This window comes from Apteryx mantelli, chromosome 1 (assembly GCF_036417845.1).
Source record: "Apteryx mantelli isolate bAptMan1 chromosome 1, bAptMan1.hap1, whole genome shotgun sequence".
In the NCBI taxonomy this organism is placed as follows: Eukaryota; Metazoa; Chordata; class Aves; order Apterygiformes; family Apterygidae; genus Apteryx; species Apteryx mantelli.
Genome location: NC_089978.1, coordinates 185,946,463 through 185,973,255, shown reverse-complemented (window position 1 = coordinate 185,973,255; position 26,793 = coordinate 185,946,463). Strand labels below are relative to the sequence as shown.

The following is a 26,793-nucleotide window of genomic DNA, read 5'->3' as shown; positions in this document are numbered from 1 at the left end:
GAAACAAAGAAAAGACCTTGGCACCCATAGCTTTCTTCTGCCAAATTTTAACAGCCTATCAAAAACAATGATGCAGGGATTTCTTAAAAAGTAAGAAGGGTTCTACAAGTCTTTTTAATGGACAACCTCAGATAAGCTAAATACAAGGAATACTGTAAGATTCCCTCAGATAAATGCTTTATGAAGACACATTATGAAAATGCTTAGCTGTGGATTGCTACTGTCCTCCAAGATATCCTCCAAGATCAGCCAGAGATCTTGTACCAAGACAACCCTTATTTGTACATATCACATTTCCTTCCATTTTCTGTCTGTATTTTTATATTCTCATACCATGCATCAACAGAGCACCATGAAGTTAATAAAACTGGGTAAGCAAAGTAATTCTTTAGCAAACCTTTCCTAATAAGGAAGGAAATAGCAGTTGAAGAGGGCTATACCAGTCGTACATTTCTATGAGAGAAATAATGTTGTTTTGGTGCTGAAAACCTAATACGAGTATCACAATGCAGAAACAGAAGGGCCCACATAACCAGAAACAAACATCTGTCAATGGCTTTTTTCCCTCTCATGTCCTCTGCAAATGAAGGTCTAGACTGCAAATGAATCTTTTCAACAGATGGAAGTGCACTATCTTCTGGAATTTCAAAATCTGTACAGTGTGTTTGCCAGGCACTATCATTCATATGTGGTTTATGAAAGCAAATGACAGTTTGCATTGCCACTTGTGCATGTTTATGCACTGAAACAGATCAACTTGTAAGCTTGGAAGGTGTTTGTTCATATAATACGACTGCTTTGTACTTCTCTAATACTTTCCACCTGTGATTCTCAAAAGTGCTTTGCAAATATTAACAAAGACAGGCTCACAATGTCCTTGAAGCTTGAGAATTCTGTCATTTATTTTCTAAAAAAGTGGAGAAGCTGGAGTAAAGAGCTGCTAAGGACATTTCTGTAATAGGATTCATATGCACTTTATAGTAGTAGGTGTGGATTTGGGTGTCTGTGGTTGATAACTAAGTTTCTGAGTGCACAAGAAACCCTTGCAAAGTTTTGGGAAAGGTTTGAGGCATTCAAACATATTTCAAGGGTGTGCTTGATGCAATACCTGCAGCAGAGAACTGCAAGTTGGGAAACAGGCTGCTGCTTCAGTATCACAGACTGCTGTTTGACTTGGGCTAATGACAGCAGGCAAAATCTGAGTGATCTGTGAGTAGTTTTGAAAATGGATATTTAATGATAATTACACAGGGTCGTTTACCTTCAGTGAGGGTTATGTACTGATAGACAAGGTTTTCAAAAGTCTTTACAATGTTTCATTCCTGCCCATAAAGCTTTGGCCCTACCTAACTTCTGAAAATAAGGCTCAAGAGCTGTAAAATTTTTCCTTAATTTTACTTTAGGTATTTCAGTATGAAAAGTGTTAGTTTAAACAATTTCCCAAGCCAATAACAGAGAAATTTAGACTATAAGATCCTCAGGTCTGTCCTTTAGTTATCATTTCTAGCTCATTTTATTATTTAAACTGAACATTTCCCAATACAGTTCAATGATTCAAAAGTTACTGATGCCTTCGATAAAACCAGACTCTAAAGTTTCTAATTCTTTAATACTTTTATCACACTGTGACTTATCAGAATTATATTTGTGCTAATTCTTGTGCTTAGGAATTTCCATTAAGGAAGAAACAAACATATTGAAAACTCAGTTCGCACAATGCTATTTGAGGTATAATTCTGTATTTCAAGTTTACCCACTACTCTTAATGATTTCAGTGGCAGATTTTTGGTGTTGAAGAATGCAGGCCTATAAAATCAGTGTTAAAAATCATAAGCAAAAACCAAAAGGGTATGGAAACCTTTCACATGTAAATTGAGCTTTCCACTTGCTCCATTTCTGCCAAGCATGTGCCAAGTGATCTTAAACGTGGGACTAGAAAAATAGAAAGGAAAAAACATTTGACAGCATGACATACATTTCTGAAAATGGCAGAGTCCTCTGTCTTAAACATAGTTTTAAGATAAACAGACAACATCTGCCATACCTTAGGAATATAGTGGAAATACCCTTTTTCCAACTGTTTCCTGAGTTTTGAGAAATCCAGTATAGGATGCTGAGCTTTCAGCTACGACTATAAACAACACCTAAGCGGATATACTGAGACATACTTCCTTTTTAAGCTCTGTTCTCCTCTCCAGAGCACCCAACTGCTTTCCTACAATAGTGACTATACTTAAGGTCATGAATTGGGTCTACCTTTGAAAGGAGAGTGAGTGAAGAATGACTTTTAAAGGCTCCCAGAAGCATCTGATTGACACACCAAGGCTGCTTAGCAGCGCAGTGCAGTCTCTTGAACCAACCTCCCGAAGTGCTGCCCAAACTAACCACGATTCCTGGGCATCTGCAGCAAACTAAGTAACTACAATGAAGAGTTAGGTACAACAATTCCTGTTAATACTGTGTAAACCTGTATTTGTACACACCTGCTGCTCTGTGAGTAATAAACCAGGGCTGGAACACATTTTCTGGAGGGTTTGACTCTTTGTTCCTCAACGAACGTCTGGCCCTTCCTTAGAATCCGACCAAGACTAGGATTCATCACAACTAGTGGTGCTCCAACGTGGAGCCAGAATATTTTGTGTGTGTGGAAAAATCAAAAATTGTCATCAGGCACAGCAGAAACCTCCTTTTTCTACTTCTCCATTCGGACTTGAAGAGTTTTACACGTTTGCCTAAGAAACAAACACATGTCAAGTACTACACTGTTACTGAATTAGTTACAGAAAACAAAATGGGGATTGACGGAATTTTCTTTAACTTACAAGGAAAAGTACAGAACGACAGGAAAAACATATTTTAGAAACAGAGTAACTTCTCTTACCAAAAGAGCATGTTTTCAAAGAAAAAAACAAACAAACAATAACAGTAATCTCAAGGGAAAAAGTTTAAACATATTCAAATTTAACAAACTCATTGATTTGTCACCAAAAACTCATTGATCTGTCACCAAAACCAAAAAGGATAGATAACACTCATTTCGTCCAAGTATATCAGCAACCTTTAATTATGATAAACCAGTATTTGAAAAGCTCTTTGAAAATAAGTCCATGGATAGACCTGTGGTACAGAAAAAAGGCATAAAGTCAGAATTTGTTTTCCTCTAAATGAAAGACTCAATGTGTTCTTCCTATATATGTTTAAAGTAAAAACACAACAACAGTGTAAAGTTTGAAAGATAGAAGCATTCTGAGAACTCTACTTACAATTATCACTACTGTTGGTAGGTTATGGGAACTACCATAAAATAACAGATGACACATTTCAAAAGACAATACTGAACTCAAGCAGCTAGTTCCTTATTTAGACATATGGTATTGTTTTTAGACATGCTGATAATGATCATTTTCAAAAAGGGGTGCACAGCATATCAAAAGATTGCCTACTTTTTCGTAAACAATGCCTACAAAAAGATTATTATTTTTATTTTATTTTATTTTTCTTTAGACCTTTAACTTAGATGTCATGCTGTAGATCATTAGAAACATCTATTACAAGATTAAGCCATGGCTCAGAAGTTCAGTAACCTTTTGCTTTCATAAAGTCTCTGCACATTTAAATACTATAAAACAAATAAATATGGGTCTGGATTCATATTTGCCTGAACTCAATAGTTTACAAAATGAACCTAATTGACACAACTCACAGGAACAATTATCATAGTGTATCTTTGATGAAGACATATGAGTTACATCAAGCATAAATCTAATTCATTAGGCTTTCCAGTGTACTTCATTATTATTCTCTTCCAAAGGGTAATGCCACTAGAATGCACATTATGCAGGATGATGCCTAGACTGTCTCAGTGCTTCCATGACTTAGCAGAGAAATGAAGTTTACGATAGAATTGACAAAAATTGAACATTTTTAGATAACAGAGTTTTAAGTGAAAAAGACTTAAACCTTATTTTACTCTCTGTAACAGGCAACAACTGTAAAAATTCAGACAAGAATATCTTCTTGTAGTTTTTGTGGTGATCACAACTCCATAGTGGGACTGCAGCATCACAACAGAAAAGACTGCAAGACAATTAATTAAATAACTGTAATTTTCTTCACTTTTACAGCACTTCTTCCAACTAGTCATCTCAAATGGAAGATAAAAGTAGCCTCTTTCCTTTTTACAGATGGGGAAACAGAAGCATAATAAAGAGTCTTACTACCCTGTCAACTGTGAGAAAGTAAAAGAAGCAGAGATGGGAACACAGTCCTTACCTTTTCAGCTTAATCCTACCTCACTTACCTAAAGAAACCCTACAGTTATTCTTATTGGAAAGGGAAACCTCTAACAAGCAATTTCCTATGTCTAATATTCTAAAAACAAACAAACAAACAAAAAACTAGCCTTATTTTAAAACTATGTTAAGGTTTTTAATTGGCTAATAGATATAATGTATTTTCATCTTTTAATGTATTTTTCCAGAGACAAGGATAAGACTGAGCTTCCAATTATCCCCAGTAAAAAAATCATTATATTTTAGATCTATTTTCTTCATATGTTTGTAGTGCATTATTTTTCCAGGGATTTTGAACAGAGAGTGATAAGCCATTTGGACGAGACCAAAATAGAAACATAAATTATTTCCTTACCTGTAATTTTATCTTCTCTATGAGGGTACCTGCTGCTCTGCTAGTGCAGTACTGATGTGTTTTCTGCCTTTGTCCCAAGCTTCAGAGAATCCTCTGATGATTTTTCCCCACTTGCTTACCAGCTCCCACTGCTGGCTTTTTGAGGTAGTGCACTCACATTTGGCTCCAGGAATACTGTCATAGCTGAGGGAATATAAGAGAACTAAAAAACAAGTTAGAAAACAGCAGAGCAATATCCAGGCAGGAAAAAAAAAATGTTTAAAAACAATGAATCAGTCATCAACTTGAAACGTTTTGATCATTTTCCTCTCTTTTTCGATCCACTTAGCATCTCCAAATGAAGAAAAGACTTCCCCATGCTTGGAAAAATCCTAGGCAAAGTAGTGGGGGCTGACAGAGTAGTGGGTACTCACCTAGAGAATATAAAATTATCTTAAGAGCATCCAATTTTAATTTTCTCCAGTATGAGTACCCATCACGCCATCACTTTAATACACACAAGAAACAGATGAAAGGTGGAAGATTTGGAAGATTACAGAAAAAATCCCTGTCACCCTGTATCAAGTTTTAACAGAAGTAGGGAAAGGGAAGACTGAAGGACTTTTCACCTAAAAGTTGTCTTAGATGAGCAATTAGGAGGATTCTTCACTGCCTAGGGAAAAATACATAAAGTCTGGCTCACTATGAAGTAGTCAAGATTATGGTTGCTCATTCCTGACTAATAGTTCTAGTCATCTTGGTCATTACAGAAGAAGAAGGAAAGAGAAAAACTAGTACTGTTAGCTCAAAAAGCAAAACAGAAAATAAAACAGAGAGCAAATCCACCATCCATGTTTGAAGTTGTGAGTAGTAGATGCAAAATTTCAGTCATGCTTTTGTGGTTTTGACATATATGGTCATGAGTTCCTGTAGCATTCTTGGAAATAGTTTTCATAGCACACTGCTATTTGCTTAACTCCAGAAAATGGTAGCCTGATGCCGATCTCTGGCATGTGCCCCGAACTGTGTTTCTAACCATGATAAACTGATACAAGTCACCATCATCGCTGCTGAACTGAGTAGAAACATCTTCTTGCTTGAGTATTACGGAGATTTCCATGGGGAAGTTAGAACTTCCTATAACTTCTGTTCACTGAGAATCATCTTGATACTATTTTGGATTTCACGGTACACAGAAAAGACATACCTTTTCTAAGAGAAAAATGAACTATAGAAAATGTATTGATAATCTGCTTTGGTATTCAATTTAATTTGTATTTCTTAAAGAATATTGACATTCCTCCTCATACCTGTTTCTTCTTGTTGTCCTCTGACCAGGATGTGACCCAAGGCAAAGTAAGTATGACTGAATCAGAGTAGCTAATCATAATTAGACTCTGATGTTTTAAAATATGGAGAAATGAAGGAAAGGCTGAAAGGCTCTGAAGGTTTTTGTCTTCAAATTTCAGGGATGTAAGTATCAGTGATATTGTGATTTAAGGTCAAGAGAGAGAAAAAAGACTCCTGAATGGCACTCTCTTGAATGATTCTCCAAAACTAAATTGGCTTTGCAAGTAGTCTGTTTCAACTCTGACAAGTTGCAGTGTCCTGTTCCTTTTTTGTACTTTGAAAATATTGAACAAAAATTATTGAGCACTGGAATTAGAATGATGCCTTGAAGATGATAAATTTGCTATGCTCTCCTTTTCTAAGGTCCCTCAGAAAAGATGACAAGGAGGCAGAACAGAGTGATCTCAAAATTCTAGAAGGCCAACTATTGAGATTTTTCAGTGATGCATATGACTAAATTGGTAACAGCACTAGAAGGGGTAAAGTCCTTCAGTCTTCTTTTGGCAGGAACATGTTCCTGAGGCAAAAAGCTTCAATTCAGGATGAAGGAACAAGCTGTTGTTCTTCTGGCTGGCATCAGCAAGATATTTTCTGGCATTCTAAAACTGGAAGAAGCAAAGATGTTTTGGACCTCTTAAAAATGCAGCTCTATCAAAATACTTGAATCTACTATTCATACTGAGTTTGTAGATACAGGTTGGTTAGACAGTCCATTATCTCCTTGAGATCATATCCATGCTGCAAGTCATATCATCCAAGCTGCGGGTCACATCATACAGAGAAACCACAGCAAACCAGATATTCTGTAGCTTTACCTAGAATCTCAGCATTAAAGTTCTATGAGATTCCTCGCTGTAGACATGGAAGGGACTGAATGACAGTCAGGACTGTGGGATCTCAGAAGACATCATCTGTAGATGCTAATCAGCAGAGGAAAACTCACAGTCCATTTTATAGAATATATAAAAAGTCTTTTGGAGCCTTTTTTCTATCTGCGACAGTAGTGTTTTTCCTAAGATGAATCTGGTCTTCACCAAGGTGGAAGAAGGAGTAAACTACAACTTATGAAAGTATGAACAATTCTGGAAGTTTTATGCAAATGGTTTCATGTTGGTCCTCTTCTTTTTTAATGTAGTCCTAGGCATCAATCTTCCACTTATTCTTGCCTAAAACAATTTTTTTGCTTTATTTTGAGCAGTTCTCAGACAGGACAGGAATATCTTAATTATTCTTAAGGAGAAACAAATAAGATCTACCAGCACATTCACTTTGTTCTGCAAGGGAAGAATAGCTGAGTAATCTGATTCCAATTAGTTTGAGAGTTTTTCACTCCTCCACAGGAGACTGTGAGTAACTCTTTGTATGACTGACATTCTCTGATTGATACCCATTACCTATTTCCTCCCTTCCCTACTGGAAGGCAGAAAACCACAGATGAGACAGGGTGGTAGTGCTGAGCTTTTCTATAAACACTGCTAACGCATAAGGAGATGCCTGAAGAGAACCATGGAATTTGGGAGAATTGAAAATAATAGCTCTTGGACAGTCAGGGGCCACTGCTCCACTCCTGCATATCAGTTCTACAACTAAGTGATAAAAAGCCAGATGCATAGTTTGTGAACCCTGTGCCAAATACCCATGGAAAGAGGCTACTATTTAGGCAGTGATAATGTGAGACTTCAGAACGCCTAAGTCCTGCTGAGCTGAAATGCATCGTTTCTGACTTGCTGAAATAATCCAAAGAAGCCCTCAGAGACCACAAAGGAAGTGAGACAAGGAGGAAGCACTAGTTCTAGAGCATGTTAGCATGATTTTGGCATTTGTATTTAATCTTCCCATACGGCAGCTAATGAGGTAGTAGAAGTTCACTAGGATTTCCTAGGAAAACTAAAAAGTTCTTTTTCAAAGAACTGTCCTATCACAGCTGCTAAAGGGTAAGAGACTGGCAGAAAATGAAGCTGCAAATGAGAGTAGAAATCTCTTTGATTTCAGTGTTGAGCCTTTTCCACTTAATGGAGAAGTGGAAGAAACCAAAAATTTACATAGAGCCTTCAGAACTCATTTTTATTTTCCATCATAGAAGCAGAAAATATTCTCCAGACATGAGGACAGTACCTCAAACATGCCAGAAAAGGGAAAACTCAAAAAAAAAAAAAAAAGGAAAAAGGAAAATCACAAGTGGAATCTTTCAGGACAAAGGCAGAAAACCTCTTGGCTGGACTGATGGAGTGGACGATTCTCATGTGGAAGAAAGTAATGCTTGCAAAAATCACTGATTAGTTAATTAATGACATGCAACTGAAATACATTTATGTTTTTCTTCAAATATTAAGAAATATTTTCTTTTGATTTTGGAGTAATCCCATCAGTTTTCAGTTTCTGCAGAAGCTAACATAATGCTTTACAATGGATGCTATCTGCAGTCTTACCTTAGGAAAAACTATCCCCTCATAAAAATATACAAACAATGCATTTCATTTCTCATGATTTGTACATTGTGTCTTCTCACAAAAAAATTAAAGAGGAACCCTTCTGAATAACCAGCATCAAGACCTACTGTAACCACAAGGATATGCAGCTAGGGTTGAAAACCAGTCAGGACAAATTGCAAAACTTCTAGGCAAAAATTTCTAATTAAAAAAAATAATAATTATATCCTGTGTTTAGAAATTATTTTCTTTCAAGTAATGTGTTAACAAGCCCCTCTTTCCAAAAGAGCTATACCCATCATCACTGCCCTTATCCCATTCTCTCTTGATGTTCTTCACTTTCAGTCTTCAATATCAGTATCCATAGGACTCTGAAAGCCAGAAATGAATGAAACAAAATTTGATATTGAAAAATTGCTTGGGTGTTGAATGTTTGGGTTATCTTGACCTTCCCAGAAAATTTTACTGCACTTTGCATTCTGTGAGTTTGCCTATAACATTTCACAGTTAGAAGTCAACATGCCCATAATTTTCAACATTCAGGCTTTTATGGGCCTATTTCAAAACATTCTGGAGTCCAAGAGACTTCTTTTTTTCCAGAGTTCAAATGATTTGGAATAAGACCCTCGTTCCACCTGATAATCAGGTCAAAAATTCCTAAAGTCAATCCATATTTACGCTATATTTAGCATATATATTTATGGTGAGTATGAAATGAAAGAACAAATTAAGACCAAGTTGGAAACCAGGTCCAGCATGTGAGCTAGACAGCACTGGAGTGGTAACTTTTGCATTTCTGGCATTCAGGTATATCTCTAAAGAACTTTGTATTTAATTTCATACATAATTTGGATTTTCTGCATTTAGGGTCCTGTGGCAGTGTAAAAGTTTAGTACCGAACTGTTACTTCTGCTTCAAAGCATAGGCATAGCATGATGGACTACTCCTACTGCCTCTGTTACTACCTTGATTCCCTTCTTCTTTTAGACCTTTTGATTATTAGTCCCTTTGACTTACGATTTTTTTGTAAAAATTTGCCTTTGGCGCAAGGACTGTGAATAGTCTAGATTTCTGACCTATAAATGATTATCATCAAGCTGTAGGGCTAAACTCCCATCAAAAATAGACTTGTAACAAGAACTTCTTTGTAGGCTAGAACTAGGTATGCCCACTTCACAGTAAAGAAGTAAATTTGGTAAATAGCAGCTATTTTTTGAGATTGAATGAATTGCATAGCCACTGAATATTGATGATTCATTCAAACTTTCTTCAGAGCTACACTTTTAACTGTAACACAGGTTGGCAAGAGATGCTAGCTATTTTCATCAAAGTGCCTAAGTGTCCCAAAAGAGTAGTGTTTAAATGTCCTACAAAGAAATAGAGAGCTTCAATATGAAATAATTATGATGGTAGGTCAGAGCAATAATTTCTGACTAATAGAACAAGCTAACTTGACCTAGGAAATTTCATCCTATTTCCATTCCCAGTTGAGTTGCCCCCTGAAACTTGTATATATTTTTATGAAAATGTGTACATACTGTGAAAATGCATAAATACATATATATTGTTATTTTAATGACAGATGAGATACAGTGGGTCTCTGAGATAGCAATGAGAAACATGCTGAGACAGCTGCAAATTTCTTCTAGTGACAGATTAGCCATAGGCTTGGAAAAAGATTCCAAAGCAATGAAGAGACTGTCATACAGCGCAATCTCTCTTCTCCATGGCTAATATTTTGCTACAGTCTATACATTTGCTTGTATTGTTATCACATCCTTTTTATGAACCACAAAGTACTGCTAGACATTGTACAGATATGCATATTGTTCCTATAAATCTGCACCAGAAATTAAGGTACAAGGTGAAGAGTCTATAGATAGAGGCTCTGAAGTGAAGTGGTTTTACAGTGAAGTAGTTTATTTAGTACAGACCCTTAAAGAATATTAGGAGAAGCTATTTCTGTAATTATTTACTACTGACACCTGTCAGATCAATGTTTTACATTGTCAGTATTTCAAGTTTCACAATAGTCAAAGCAAAAGGCAAATTGTTTCATGTGATGGAGGTCAGTAGTAGTTTTACACTGAAAAAATGTCATGTGAGAAATGCATTGCCGTATTAGCATGGACTGACCACAACTACTGCACATCCGGCCTATCAGAAACATTCTAGAAAGTACTATATATAATGCTTATATTACGAATTTTTGATTATTCTAATTATACGTCATCACTACTGTTGTTTCTGAAAAGCCTGGAGGAAGGAATAGAAATAAAGGAGTGAGAGAAAAGGCTACCATAATGGCAATATTTCTTTTCAACCTTGGCAGAGCAAACAGCAATATTCGTTCCACTTTTTTCTTCTGCTGCTGGTTAAAGTGCCCCTGCATCTGTTGCTGATGCAAAGAAGCACAGAACAACACCTAGCATAACTGCATTGATGATGCTAATATCAGGCTTACTTTCAAGATAAATTTCCTTTTCTTTTCATATCCAGCAACACATTTTATCCCTCTTTATTGTGTTGTCTTATTCAAGTGGTGGTTGTGACAGCACACGTAGCAGTTGGGACATCATTAATGCTGACTCCTGGTACTGGGAATCTTGGTAATTGCCATCTGCCTTTAGCCCTCTTCCTTTGGCCTCCTTAGCAAAGCATTGCTATAAGATATCTAATGGAAGTACTTTCTTTCTTTTGTGCTGAAAGTTATGAACAACATATTTTATAAACTGAAACATAAACACAATCACTGCCTCTGCTATCAGCAGCTGTAATTAATTTAGAAACAATCCAGCATCTGCAAATGAGAAAGAGGAAGATAGGATAAAAATATAAGCAGTATCAATAGCAACAGGACTGCACTGATTCAGAGTACTGGAATTCATGTGCTGAACACCATTTGGCTTCACGCAGAGCCAGTTAGTGTGTTTGGATGGTATGCCTTCTCCTCTTCCAAGAATGTTATTCAGTTTTTAGCTTCTTTAAACTCTGGATGCCATAATGAGAAATTATATTAAATGGAATATTACAAATATCTGACTTCAGGCTCTCTCCAATATTGTTTTGGAATGTAGATAAACACTCTGAGTATGGATTTCCCTCCATCCTGGCAATATTCCTGTTATTTTTCGCACTAGTCGTCTATCTCTGGTATTGATTTGGAAAGCAGATTTGGATTTGGAATGTAGATAAATATACTCAATATGGATTTATTTCTGGCCCTGTAATATTTCTATTTTATATCTCTCTGTGCCTGAAGTATTTATTTTATATATTTTTTACAGTAGTCTATTTCTAATATTGGTTTGGAATATACTTACATAGTAATATATTAAATATTGATTTCTTTCTCTTCTGGAGTGTCTTCTCCCCATACATTAAAAAATAATAGCCAGTTTTCAGAGTGACGATTCCAGTTCCTTCTGTCCCTCATAAAAGTGTAGGTGCTTAGCACTTCCAGAAGTTGGACATTCATTTCCAAAATGTGGCCTTTTACAACCTATGTAAAAATATTACTAGCACTTGCTAATAAGAAAGTATTATTTTGTTCACTTGCACCATCTAGAGATCTTCCGAGATTAATAATCAATTGCCAGTATGCAATACTTCAGTTTTTTTTGATTAATTTCTATTTCATTATTATTATTATTATTATTATTATTATTATTATTATACCAACAAGTCAATTCTAAAAGGCATGCACTGGTTGCCAATTTCTGCTGAAAGTTAGATTATCGGGCATGTTGCTCATCACAGTATGATTAACCTATTTAGCTTGCAGTTGTGTATCTTCAGAACATGAACACTACTGAAACTTCTTTTAAATTATATTGCATTTGTTGGTAGTCTAAGTCTAAAGCTTTACAAACTGACAAAGAATGCGGGGGGCGGGGGGGGAAGGGGGTTAAGACCATGTCAAAGAGACTAAAGTTTCCTACCCACCATCTTTCTCTTCCACATTAAGCATCTAAATGTTAGATGCTGAGATAATCATCGTAGATTTCCTTTAGTGCTTTGGGGAGAAATAAGCACCTCCAGAAGGTACTTCATCTGACTGATCTTAGGACAAGATGAATTGTCCTCTGGAAGTGAACAATTCCCTCCAAAACTACAAAGAGAGCCTAGAGCACAGGCTGAGTCATCTTACTTTAGAGAATCCTAACTCAAGCAAAGTCAGGTGAATTCCACTTGATGTTTTAACCAGATCTTAGTACATTATTTAGCATTAAATTCTAGATTATTCCGCAAGCCGTTCTGTCCAAGTCAAACTAAAAGCTTAAGGACAAGATACTATTTCACATGAAAAAAATCAGTGTGTATTTTCCCTACATCTTGATAAAATATCAAGTCATCTTCTCCGAACAGATCTCAGGCTGTGCCTAACCTCTGCAGCCCAGGAGCACTTCCAGGGCTTCCTTGGGCTTGGGTGCACACTTTTTCTATTATGTTGCAACTCCAAGATCTCAAGACAAGACTCAGCACACACCATTTCCCATGTTTTCCTGCACTCTAGCTTCTGCAGGAAAGACACCCAGGTCTACAGGCTGCCCAAGGACCATGGCATGCTCCAAGCTGTTTGCAGGGTGGACGTCTGGGGAACCGGCACCCCGGGAGGTGGTGCAGCATGCACCTTCACAGGCTACATGTAGCTTCTGACACTCTTATTTAAAGTAAGCCTGTATTATAAAGATAATGGACAATGCACTCTTCTTAACTATACAAGTAAAGCCTGACCTCTGTGAGTTTGCTTTTGAAACCCTGCTCTCCAGAGACCTCTACTCCTAAACTAAATCTAAAGTACTCCTCTACTAAATATGTTCAATTCTTCTAAATTTGCCAGGATATAAAAGAAGCTACCCAAACAGCTTCCTCATTGAAAATGATAAATGTGTGGTCATTTTGCATCTCCTCTTATTTTTCTCCTTATCTCTGTGTAGCAAAAAATAGTACTTAAAAGGTAGGAAAGAATTTAAATGTATAATTTACATTCAGATATACTTTTTAAATGCCTTAAAGGTCACAGTTTTTGGAAACCTGTAAATATAATAGCTTTTAATTCAGTCTCCATGAGGCTTTGAGCATTTATCTCAAATCCTTTAGTTTTGGCCCAGCCTTAGTGAAATACCCACAAATTTGCAACAATATAAAACATGGCATGTGAATCCCTAAGTCATTGTACAATGTGTTATGATAAGCATCTACACATTCATATTTCTCCTGTTAAACATCCTTTTTTTTTGAATAGCATATAACTTTTTACAGATGTAGTAGTTTATATCTCATGAGGATCTGCTGATGAATATAATACATCCTGAAGAATGTAATTTTTAAATGAATATCTTATGGTGAACCTGCAAACTTTGCCAGGCTAACTCATGGTGGAAAGATCTTCACTCTCATTATTTGTATATTTTTTCCTCACTTTTAAACAATGATTAACACAGAAGGTATTACACAAAAGAAGATCTCAGTTACATATACCACTACGATCAAAGGAAGGAAAATTACATGAAACTGTATAATATATATTCTTCTCACCAATGGCTAAGCAATAGGAGAAATAGTCTTTGGCACAATCATGCCATATTAATATGTCTCAGTTTAGTTATTCCCAGCCTATTTCTCCAGCCATGCTATGCTATATCTGTATTTTGATGGAGTAGCTTCATATCAACATTCCTTGCCCCTTCTTGGAAGCATCTTTTTGAATCCAATATTCAGTATTCCAACGTATTCTTTTTGATAACAAAATATTCTCATCTGTGGCTAACTTTTCTGTGACATTTTACAGCTTTAATTTATATATTTTTTTAATATATATGAATTTATTTTAAAAAAAGATTATGGACATTTTTTCTTGGAATAGTCCAAATTTAATAAAAAATGTAATTGTCAATTGCATTCATAATATTAACCATATTTTGGGGTTTCTAAATAGTGGGGAAATCCCCTCATTTTTAAAAGACATTTTCCTTGTTTTGCAAAAAGGAAAGGAAACACAATCAAGGGAAAATTTTGAATAAAGGTAACTGTATTAGAAGAAGGTTGTAGGAAAAAAAACTCAAAAGTAAAAAATGTTTTTATTTTCTCCTTTTTTACAGTTTTTTCATCATGTAAAGGGGGTAACACGACAGAAAATTTGTCTTTATTTATCAAAACATTGAGGCTAGGCATACAGAAAAAAATTCAATCACTTCCATTCACAACAGTGTCTCAGTCTGGAGGAGAATGCCACAATGTTCCTAGTAAATCTCAGCTATTCGCTTAACCATTTCATAATCCTACTAAAGTGTTTCTGAACATCCTCTTTTGTAGTAGTGTAATGCTTAGGAAACCTAACACACATTTTTATGTGAAGTCAAAAAAGTTATTGTTTTAGCTAAACTGTCATTCCTTCTTTTCTCCTATCCCTCCTGCAGGCTACGTAGATCCAAAATAACCAATTCAAAACCGATACAAGTCTACTTATGATCAGTTCACAAACCCACTTTTCCTCCCTTGTATTCATTGCTTTTCCATAATTAATTCCTAAAGTCAGCCCTCTCACACTATAAATTATATGCAGGCAAATTAGGAAAAGTGGCTTCACTGTAAAATCTTTCCATAATACTTGTTTTTGCATTCCTAGGGTAAATAATTTATACCTCACTATTCTTAACATTTGAATTCTGAGTACCACAACATCCACACTCTATCTAATTCATTATTCATGACTGACCTTATTATATCCCTACATCTGAACAAAATGCAAAACCTCAAGTAGCCCGTATTTTTAAAAATCAGTTAGTTTTCTCCCATTATTCTCCTGTCCTTTTTGCTTAGTGACTGCTTTCGTAAGTATCAAGAAGTTGGTATCATCAGTCTCTACAGCAGTGTGATTAAATACGCTAAAATACTTCCCTCCTATTACTGGTTTTATCTCTAGCATAATACTTCACTATGAACAGCTTGAGATGTGGAAATGTAGGTGCTGCTTTTGAATCTGCTATCCTGTAGAAGAGGAGGTAGTACTTCAGCAGTTAATTGGGTTACTTTCTCTACACACAAAGAAGGCAAACTTACAGAAAATATTTAGAGGTGAATATAGAGCCAATACTTTTTTAGGCCTTTCAGGAAAACTTTCACAAGGATTTTCCACAGTACACTTAAATCACTCAAACTGTTTAGTTCCCTTTGTTTCTTTATGCTTTTACATTATACATGATAATCACATATGGGTCATTTAATTTGACAATCAGAGGCTTATTATTCATGATTTCTTAATACTGACTCTCTGTATAGTTCTTTATCATTTGTCTCAAAGGGTGTTTGAAACCACAGACAGCTTTAGAATTCTTCCTTTTATTTCCAGCCTTTGGGGAACAGAAGAGGAGCTACAAAAACAATGTAGTCACTACATATTAGGGAAACGTACTTGCTTTCTGATAATAAGCTACTCCCTTAACACAAAGAATCACTCACCTTCCTAATAGCAATGTATATTCTTCTGAGCATCAGAATGATGTCTATTAAATTCTCAGGCTCCTGCATCTGGAATGACAGATCTTCATTCCCCTACCACCTGGTTCCAGTGACTGAGACCAATTGTCAGTCAGAAATTTGAATTAAAGTTTGGTATTTTCTCAAAATAGCTTTGCAGATGTGTGGGAAATGAGGGAAGAAGGGGGCAACACACAGTATCTGAACAAACTAGAAGGCAGAATAAATAGAGGGAATTTCAGGAGATGGAGTATTCTCCCTTCCAGTGAGAGTGCAAGCAGGCTATGGTGACCATTATACTGAATCAATGCACATGATGGTAAAGAGAGCAAAGGACTGGCTTTTCCATAGCATCTCTTCTGAAGAGCCATGAAATTAGCCCTGAGTATTGTCACCATGGAGGACAAGAGAAGGTTGAATCCCATAAAGAACCAGTCCTGCAGCAGAGGCATGAGCCCTTGAGGACGAGAGCTCTGGGTTTCTGCCTATTCCTAAAGGCAGACAGAGCTTCATAATCTCAATCAATGGAGAAAAGCCTATCTTTTGACGACGATATATTGACAACAAAATCTCTTTAAGGAGACTCTTATTAAGATCTCTCCCTTTTGTGACCTATTTTGTTACAGTAGGGTAATCCAGACCCACATTATTAATACTGCTTTTTAAGCACTCCCATTAAATATAAAATGGCATGTGTGCTTTAAAGCTAATAGTACCATGTATAAATGCAGCAGTAGCCAGGACAAATGTGTGTAGCACTATACATATATCTCTACAAATCCCAGCCCTGAGATCACAGGATCTAAACAAGACAATTTACACATAAGTAGAACACAGCAATTTATCAGGAAGAAATGGGAAAGAAAATTAAAAGAAAAGAAGAGAAAGCTCACTAAAATAACATTTCCAAACACTCACTCACAATTCCTTTTCTTTCTACTCCATCGCTATTAAATTTTATCTAATTCCTTTTGGTTATGTTATACACACACACATTTTACATGCATATAATCCAGTTTGCATTGGCATGTTCCAAGTCAGGTGTGGGCAGCATTCAAGCCAGGTTAGCTTCAGAATAAATACATTCAAGAGAGGATTCAGGAGTGGAATGGTATATCAACATTGAGGAAGTACTCTTCCTTGAAAGAATGGCAAAATGTTTTAAAGACTCATAGATAGAGAAACACAGATATGCAGAGCTCTGTGTGAAACAGAAGGAATATAATTCAATCTGTACACACTACAGTGCACTATAGCCAGAGTGTACCACAGATTTCGTGTCCTCACAAAGATTTCATTCAAATGACACAGACACACAAACACACCTACACAGAGTAAATATCATACTAGCCAATTATGGTCTGATACCACAAGCAATTATTAAATATCCATGAGCAAAACGGTCATCGTGTACGCCTGGTGATGTGTGGGGGTAAAGGTGTTTATGCTTGCACACATGCATGTTTTTCTTCAGGGCAGATTTTTAATCTGTTCTATGTAGATGAAGAACTATATTGACCCTGTAGAGATTCCAAAGCTGTAGTTTTTAGGAAGTCTGAGTAATTAATGCTTAGAGTTATCTGAGGAATTTGTTATTCTTTTGTTTCTGTTAGCCACTAGAAAGCTGAGATTACAATAGGTTTACTTTGTTTTCAGGCACTGTATAGGATGATTGTTAGATGGATTTCTGTCAATCTAATTTTGAACCAGTAATATAAAAAGTGTCAAATGGAGAAAAGGAACTTACTGAAACTCACTCAAAATTTTGTAGTAAATCTCAGTTATACAAGACAGAAAAAAACAGAAGATCGTTCAGTAACGACACATTAAGTGCTTACTTACCATATTCAGTAACTTCAGTGTAGAAACATGGTCGGTGTAGAATTCCATGTTGCTGACAAAAATTCATTTGCCTTCTATTCTGTAAACAAATGTCTTGTGCATTTTGAATATTACACAGAGCTTAGCAGGGCATATAGGCTTTGCGCAAGTGGTTGCAGCGTGAAATACATACCAAAATGCAATACATGTGATTATTACTGGTAGCTGAAAAAGGGGTCAACTCTACTGTTTCTGTTGCTCACCTGGGAATGTCCAGCATACTGCTTACCATGATCAAACAATTGCAAAGTATGCTGAGAAATGTGTGCAAGACCATAAAGTCCAATCTCAGTATGACTCTCTTCCCTCGTTCTTTATTCTTCTAAACTGTTGTCTTCTGAGTGCACCCAACTTCCTGCGTGCTTTTTGTACCTGTTGGTAACGTGTCAGATTGGTATCATACCTACCCTAGTTGTTTTCACTTTATTCCCAGAGGAACAGCTCCATCCCTTCCGATCTGGAAGAACTTTACATTCTTCCCCTTCAAGACATGGCTGCATGTGGCACCACCATTTCTGCTCCACTATTGAAGCTACAAGAGAAGAAAACAAACACATCTGCTTGTTCTTGAAATGGATACTTCAGCATGTCATTATGTTGCATCATCTGTTTTATTTTCCAGGAGAATCTTAGAAATATATTGACTGACAGCTACTCTGTGATTTGCAGCCAGCTCAGAATCTTCATAACAAAATAAGCTGCAATTTGTACAAGGTGCTGTTTGCATCCAAGTCAATCTCTTTTTATGTTGTTGGGGTTTTTTTTCCTTTTTACTGTACTTCTGGAACTAATTTCACAGCATTCCTTTCCAATCCTCATTTTTTCTTGCTCAGCCAGATTTAAAAGTTTTAAGCAAAGTCTCTTCTTTTGAGTTTGTATATTTTGCCTGAACTACTGTACAGTGTAGTATAGGCTGATTGATTAAATTTATTCCTCAGAGTTGACATATTCACAGCTCCTTTGACAGCCAACAACATATCAACAGTAAAGAGATCATGTAAAGGGTGAATCAGTCCTGCTCCTCTTTCAGAGAAAGAGATACGAAAAATGAGCCAGTATTTTCCCAAATAAAACATATGAACCTATGCCACATTCGTAAGGAAAACATTAATATTGCACTGTGAATAGACAGTTGTCTAAAAAGCGTTGGATAAAAAGACTAAAAATAAGCCAGAATTATGTTCTATTTGTTTGTTTCTTTCTCTATGATAAAAATAAATATATGAAGTGTAAGTCTACAGCATATGAAAATGATGTAGATTTTGCATAAACACTTTTAATTAAGTAAATTTGATACAACACTGAGGGCACTCTGTTAGTTAGATCAAATTTAGCTTCTCAAGAGGTCTCCTCCACTGGCATCTAATAATTTTGCTTAGCATTTCCACATAGTAATAGCAAATAATTATTTTTCCTATCTTCCTCCCATTTACCTTGGGCATGCCCTTCAAAATGCAGAAGCCTTCCTACTCATATTTTAAATACTGTTAACTGTAATGGAGTGGTTCTCACTGATGACTAAGCCTGGCAACCCCCCCTAGGAAAATACAACAAAAGGAAGCAATAGAAGAAGTCGCACCATCAACACAAGAAGGAGCTGCCCGGGTGGTACCTGCCACCTGCCCAGGGAAGCAGGAACACTTCACCGTCTGTGACCTTTCTTCTATCTTGTTCTTATTACAACATCTGTGGAGTGCCACCACTTCACAGGTCCCAGTTTTAACATGGTGAGCTGTGCAAATAAGAAGATGCATAATTTGATAACATTGCTAGGTAGCATCATACTATTTGGTTTTTTAATTAGAGATACATTAAACATAGCTCTATAAGGCAATCTGCCATGCATGAAACTAAAATTACAATGGTACTAACACTAGAATGTAAAGCTGATTTATTTTCCAAATGTAGGGCAACTATCTCAGGAAAAAATCTGGGTAAAGAAGAATAATTGGAGAAGTATGGGGCTGTTCCAGTGAACCAGGAAGCAGAAGCACTATAAAGCTAACACAGAAACTATATTAAATTCCATACTGTCAGAAACAGCTATATATCTCTACCATTTTTTTTTCCTGAGGAAGAAACCTTGAAATAGAAGTATATCAACTTTAAAATCCACATACATTCATATGTATTCAGAATCTATGTCTCCAGACTTTATGTCCAGGACAGATGTAGATTTTGACATCCCACAGTCTTCCTGAGGATGGACAGAAAAAAGTTGGAAGGATATAGGGACAGGCCTCAAATGAAAAGCGGAAATAAAAATTACTAAGGAATCACATTTAAACCTGGCACTGTAAATAAAGTCTGGGAACATGGGGAATCAAAGCTTTTCACACACAGGAGACAACAGGACAACTTTCATTATCCATTATCCAAATAACCTCTATGAGAGGGCCAATTTGGTAAGAGGGGAAAGCAAATGCAAACTACCCTTATGGTTCAGCAGCCAGTTAACAAATGTTCTGGAACTTAGAAAAAATCCATTTAAAAGGACTTTCACTGGTCACTAAATAAAAAGAAAAGCCAGTCCAGATATTTCTGGGGATAGTTCATTTCCATCTGAAGGAAGAGAAAAAGAAATATGAACTTTTAGCTGGTATTGACATACAACCCAGTAAAGAAAGAAATCTGAATCATGGAAAGCAAAAGATGTTTTAAGAGGATATCTAAGTCCCTCTATTTCTTGGGCTGCTTAACAATTTGAAACGTTTTTGCAAAGCCTGTGCATTACATGCTTCAGCTACTTTTATATCCCTAAAGGCAAAGCATACATAAGACCTTCTACATGGAGAAGGCCCTACTAAAGGGCTTGCAGGGGCCTGCCACTGATCATTGTACCCACTCCGTTGTTACTGCACACTATCAGCTTGCAAAAGGGCCACGGATGGAAAATAAACTTGAGGTAGGATATGGACCCCAAGAATGTGCCTAGGGACAAAAGCCACAGGCATCTGTACAGCCATTTAGAGGAAAATCATGATCTGGGTCCTCATTAACAAAACATAAACTACTAAAATTTTCATTCAAGCAATTATGCAGTTTTCACTAGAACAAAGTCTGTGATCTTTGTAATCACTTGCTGCATTGTACTATGTCAGGTTAGATTATGCTCTTTTGTATCATGCTGTCCTACAGCTGGAATGATATAACACAATGTGACCACTTAACCCATGATCTGTCACATTGTGATACACTGAAATGTGATACATAAATCAGAAACCTAGGAGAAAAAATTTCTCCTTTTCCATACAAATTTTTTTTTAACTATTTAGCTTTTTTAATTCAATAGATAAAGAGGAAAGCAGTTCATATTATCTGTCTGAACTTTGTAGTGTCTGATATCTTCATACCTTTGGGAGAGGCTAAATAAACATTTTTACAGCTACCAGTGCTTTCTGCTACAAAAGTTATTTTTATTTATATTCCAAACACTTACACAGGTTGATATTCAAATAGGACAATTTAAATATTTGCATTCATTTTTCTCAATATAACTTTTAGAATTTTTTAAGGTATCTTTATTTGTTAATATGATAAAAAATGATTCTAGGTTATATTTATGGATAACACATACTAGAAGAAACAGATTCTGCTTTTGTAAATTTGCATTAATTTTTATTTTGATAGGCAATTATGCATTTTATACTCACATATGCTAACACGAATTCACTGATTTGCATGTTATGAGAGGTATATAACAAAACAGACACTGAATATACAAAAGGAAGTAAATTTAGTGGTAGGCTGTGAACTTGTTCTCACTTAATTTTTCTCTATATTAGTTTTCAGTCCTTATTTGTATTCTGATCTGTCTCCCTGATCCTGAAATTTTGTCTCCTCAGTCTCTTATTAAATAGCTTTACACAGCTCCACCAGGTCTCCAGAAATGCCATAATATACCTGCTAAGAGAAAATAAAGTACTAATTATGTGCTCCTATAGCCATCTGGAATGGAAACTAAAAGAGCTGTTGTAAAACGCTTTGAGGGAAAAGTTCATACTGAAACAAAACTTTTGAAAGTCTCACTTCATGGTAATTAGGGAGAGAAAATCAGGCATTTTAAGACTTCTGTGGGAAAACTGTCTAATTAAATGAAATGGTCACTTACACAAATGTACAGTAGGGCAAAACATTTCAAAGGGTGAAGACCAAAAAATGGGATGGAACAAAAAAAAAAAAAAAAGATAGTATTTTGGGAATCTTTAATAAACCTACTTTGAAGTTTTCCAGATATAATAATAAAACAACCTAGAAAAGTATACTAAGATATCTCAAATATTGAAAATCTAGACCAACTATCCTCTAGTTTCTATTCACCATCTAGAGTATGCTATGAATATTCCTTGAGAGGAAATGTAGGGATTTCAGCTCCTTATGCTATCAAATAATTAAGTTCCAGTGCAGTAAGTACAATATCTGTCACATTCATGTGAAATGAAAGCCTCTGTACAGTAGACAAAGGATTTCCCATAACCTAATACAAATTAACCTCATTAAACCACTGAACCATTCCAAAATGAAGTAGTACTTTATAAGATTCACATTTTGGGTTGTTTCTTCTTCTCCTAGTACAGGCTTCAAAGTATGCTGCTTGCTTTGCAGAAAATATTTGAAGAATTGAATGTCATTTCTGGAATCCTAAAGAAATTCATTATTCAAAACCACTGCAAACACTCAATCCTGAAATCTCTACTAATGCATGTAATCCTTACTGAAATCAACGTGAAAAAGGACTGAAGAAAGAGACTCAGAGGCATCTATGTGTACAAACTGTGCAGTTTCTCCAATAGTTACTTATAACAGTTCCAGAAGATGTAGCTCTGTAATATTAGCACAACTTGGAAAACAGAAATCATCATATCTTGCCCATTAATGGTATATCCTGTAATTAACTTGTCACTTTTATAGTATTTTTCATGTAGTGAAATGGTCAATAGCTATCACAGAAATCAGTATGATATTGGTACACTGAAAACTTAAGTGTTTGCAATTATGCTCCAGGGAAAAAAAAAAAGCTAAGTAATTATTATTCTTTATTTTATATCAGATTGAATGTGCTTTAGGAGTAGGTTTAAACATACACAAAAAAATCTTTAAATGTATAGAATTTCTGTCTCTTCTTGTTCATTCATGACAGCTTTAAATTTCTTTCCTTCAGGTGAATGAAATTTCCATCATATATGCACAGTGCATCTGGCAATAAATCATGGCCCTTACTCCTTTACTTCTGTGGGAAGGTTGTTCCAGACCAGAGGGTCTGGAAGGGAGGTTATTATTCAAGATTAGTATTTTGCAACTCACAAATGTGAATATAATTCATTTAGCATAGATACAGTGTTATACACAAATCTAACATTAAATCAAGGAAAAGTGGTCTTCTGAATTCCACTACTCGTAAGATCTGATGACCATTTCTTAACATTGTCACTTAAATATTCATGTTCAGTTCTGACACCTATCTGCTAGGCCATTTGAATCTGTTCTTTGCTGAAAGTTGAATAGGTCATGCATTAACATATACACTGGCCATTAACAATGAGGAAAAGATCATGTTGCCATGGACTGCATGAAATTAAGTCACAGATTCTATCTGTCCTCAGGCCGCAGGCTCATTGTCATCGTAGTAGCCACTTTACAAACACAGAATGAGAAAAAATATGTCCAAAATGAAGCTCTATTATATGCTCTCTGCAAAGACACAGGTACAGTAGTTGGGTGATACAGCTAAATCAATAATAGCTACTAAAAAAGGAGAATGCCTGCCTTTTTTTCCACACTTTTTCTTCCCTTGCTTGCATTGACACTGCCCTTTGATGGTCCCTATGGTAAACCAGGGATTTAGACTGGCAAAAGAATATCCACATTTTCTTGTAGGGCTACTTCTCCACAGGCTAAGCTCCTACAACTGGCTGGATGCAGAGACTACGGAGAAGTAGTCTCAGCCAGAGAGCAGCAGCAGGAGCATGCAGCCTTGGGCACAGAGACAGGGAGCACCATCACCTCCTTCCATGGAAACCAGTTTCTACATCGGCTTACCAGCACTGCAAATCTGCAGTCTTACATGCAATGCATTTATCTTATTTTATTACGTTCTAGGTAATTATTCTGTGATCAGAGAGATTATTTAAAGTGTGCAAAGCTTTGTTTGCATGTGTCTGCATGTTCTTTAAAGCTCTTCACAAAATCAGAGCTTTAGTTGAAACAAGAAGCAACAGATCAGCAACAAGATGATGAGTGGAAATGTCTTTTAGCCATGAATTTCTATTCAAATTACATTTAATATTATATAGACTTTGGCATCTTTGTCATCTTGGGTATAATCAGCAAGATGTCCCATACTAAATATTATAGTGATCCAGTCTTTCAAATATTCACATAAGTACTCTTTATTCATGTAAACCTTAACCACATGAGTAATTTACTTTAAGACGACTATAATGGAACTACTTTTTTTTAGTAACCATCTGCAAGGGAAAGCACATAATATTTCAGCAGATTGTCAGCCTGCTTCATCCTTTTGCCTGAGTGATTAGTCAATATTCTATACCACAATATTTAAACAAGTGGGGGAGGAGGGAGGAGTTATTGATATCAGAAAAATAAATAAAATTAGTGGTTTGACTATACTATTTTCCAGATTTGGTTCTAAATCACTGTACTACTATTAAGTGACCTGGAAAAAAAGTGAGTTTTCTTTTTTGCACAGGCTATTTTCTTTGTTCATACAGATTGTCACGGAAAACAGCTGTACGATATCCTTCCTCTATACTTCAGCAATCTCAATACGTCACACCAGTCTTAGTGTCACTGTAGATTGGAAGCATACAAATCAACTTGCAAAATCTCTCTCTCACACACACATGCAGAGTATTATTGCACAGTTTTTCAATAGTTTAATAAGTGTTAGTAGCTGCCACATCTAAGCAATCAAAATCTTATGCAACCACAGCTAAGTCAAGATTTAAAAGCCTTCCCTGTTAAAGGCCAGATAAAGATGTACAAAAAGAAATATATTGACCAGTTCCTTCATTCGATTAATTTCAATATCCTTCTTTTATATCCACCCGATAGCAAGTAAGGAAGAAATTTAATTTAATTTAATCAAACTCTATAACCACTGGTGGTGATATTGCTGTAGTTGTGATAATCTAAGAACAGAAGAAATGTGAAGTTTTCGTTAGAGGTAAAATTTTTTATTAAACCATTCATTACTGCAAGTGGAAAAAATCAGGGAAGCTTTTGGGCATACAAGCTTCAGGTCTGCTTGCATGAACAGAAAATAAAGTACACCTTCATTTTTGCTCCACAGGCCAGATGGAGAACTGGCACCACAGAAGTCAGAAAAAGCAGAGGTGTCTCCCCATACTAGTCATAATCTCATTACCTCTGGCGTGCAGTGAGCCACTGATTCCCAAAGAAACACTAGTATATTTACATTGGCATGAACTTTACTGAAGATGACCTTTAAAGATCTGATACAAAGCCCTTTGAATCCAATTACTTTGAGTTGATCAGCAGTTTTGGATCAGAATTTCAGTGATAGAGTTAAAATTTTGCATTATCAATAATAGTAGTATCTGGATTTGCATCTGAGATATGTATTCTGATGATTGCATATACTGCACCTGTTACAGTGATGGATTGAACGATGACACATATTTCAGCTATGTGACTGAAAAATATGATGAAATAAGATTACTAAATCATGTTTTAAACTGTCATTAGAGCTGTCATTTTAATGAATGGTTCATTTGCTAAGAAAGCAGTATCCAAGAAATGTAACTATTTGTGAATTCTAGTCAAATTTGGTAACACATTGAACCAAAAACTTAACATCCTGAGAAGGGGCAAAAAATAATTGTTTCCACATTACGAAAATGATTTTCTGTGTCTTAACAATATATCTGAAAATGTTAAAACATATTTAAAGGACTTTTTAAATGTTAAAAATTCTCAAAACAAAACAAAATATTTAATTTAACCTAAAAAAACTCTACTTGTTTTGTTTTGTTTTGTTTTGTTTCCTGTTTGGCCAGTGAACTGAAAAATCAATTACAGACACAGCAGTAACTCCTGTGTCCTCAGTGGTGACAATGAGGCATGCTATGGTTGTGGTGCATCTCAGGAAGGGCACTCATGCTGCTTTATTTTCCAGATGATACATGGAGTAGCACTGTAGAATCAGCAGGGAAAAAAAATGATAATTTTGTCTTGTCTTATTCCATGCTATTACTACATTTCACATGACTACTTAAATAGTAACTTAGATATTTATTCCACTGATGTCATGTGCATTCAAAACATTAATGTAATACAAAACTAGTGTAAAATTCAAATCAAATACCAAATTTTCATTTGAAAAGAGAAAATTTTCCATAGACAAAAGCTGCTCTTTAAGTCTCTTGATCATTACTCTTCCAAATACCTAGAACTGAGCATGTGATAATTACCCTCACCTTAGCGTGGCAATGTTACAGAAGGAATAATGTCCATTCTTCCACTGGAAAATGGCTGTGGGTAGTCACCATAGGAATCAAATCTGGCCCTGATAAGCTCGTGAAATCTCGTCCCATGGCAAATGCAGGGGCAGTGTCAGGAGAGAGGGGGAATCTGGCAGAGACACGTTCCACTCTGGTAGCCCTGGACCAGCACAATGGCCCTTGACAGGACAATGGAAAATCTGCTCTAAATTAGAGTTAGCTTTGGGCAGTCCCACATTGAGTGGGTAGAGAGCTAACAAGAAGCAATTAGTCCCTGCTCCTGGTGGGAAAACCCCATGAAACTCTCTCCCCAGAACGCCTTGCAGACTAGAGGGGTATTGGACCCTATTTGAACCCCTATTGCCTACAGGGGTATAGGACCTACTATGGGATGCAGGGGGAAGAGAGTTTGGGGATTGTGTAAAATTTATTATTGGATATTTTAAGGGGGTTGCGGGAATGTGCGAGATTCATTATGGGATGTTTACTGGAAAGACAAAACATGGGGAAAGGGAGGGGGTCAGGGTGGATTAGGAAGGAAC

At 36.1% G+C, this 26,793-nt stretch overlaps 1 protein-coding gene across 3 annotated transcripts in view; it reads right to left on the bottom strand.

The window, feature by feature from the left end:
• Window positions 1-26,793, bottom strand: part of TAFA2 (TAFA chemokine like family member 2) — a 205,335-nt gene that overhangs the window by 6,741 nt on the left and 171,801 nt on the right. For 2 of the 3 annotated variants that reach the window (XM_067289941.1, XM_013948024.1), the window contains exons 3-5: window positions 19,348-19,500; window positions 18,176-18,300; window positions 2,484-2,732 (exon numbers count right to left, since the gene is read on the bottom strand). In XM_067289941.1, coding sequence (XP_067146042.1) covers window positions 2,721-2,732; window positions 18,176-18,300; window positions 19,348-19,500 — 290 coding nt within the window. In that variant the 3' untranslated portion in view covers window positions 2,484-2,720. Of the gene's footprint in view, window positions 1-1,856; window positions 1,933-2,483; window positions 2,733-18,175; window positions 18,301-19,347; window positions 19,501-26,793 lie in introns of those variants that run through there. The other variant, XM_067289943.1, reaches the window with a different exon arrangement.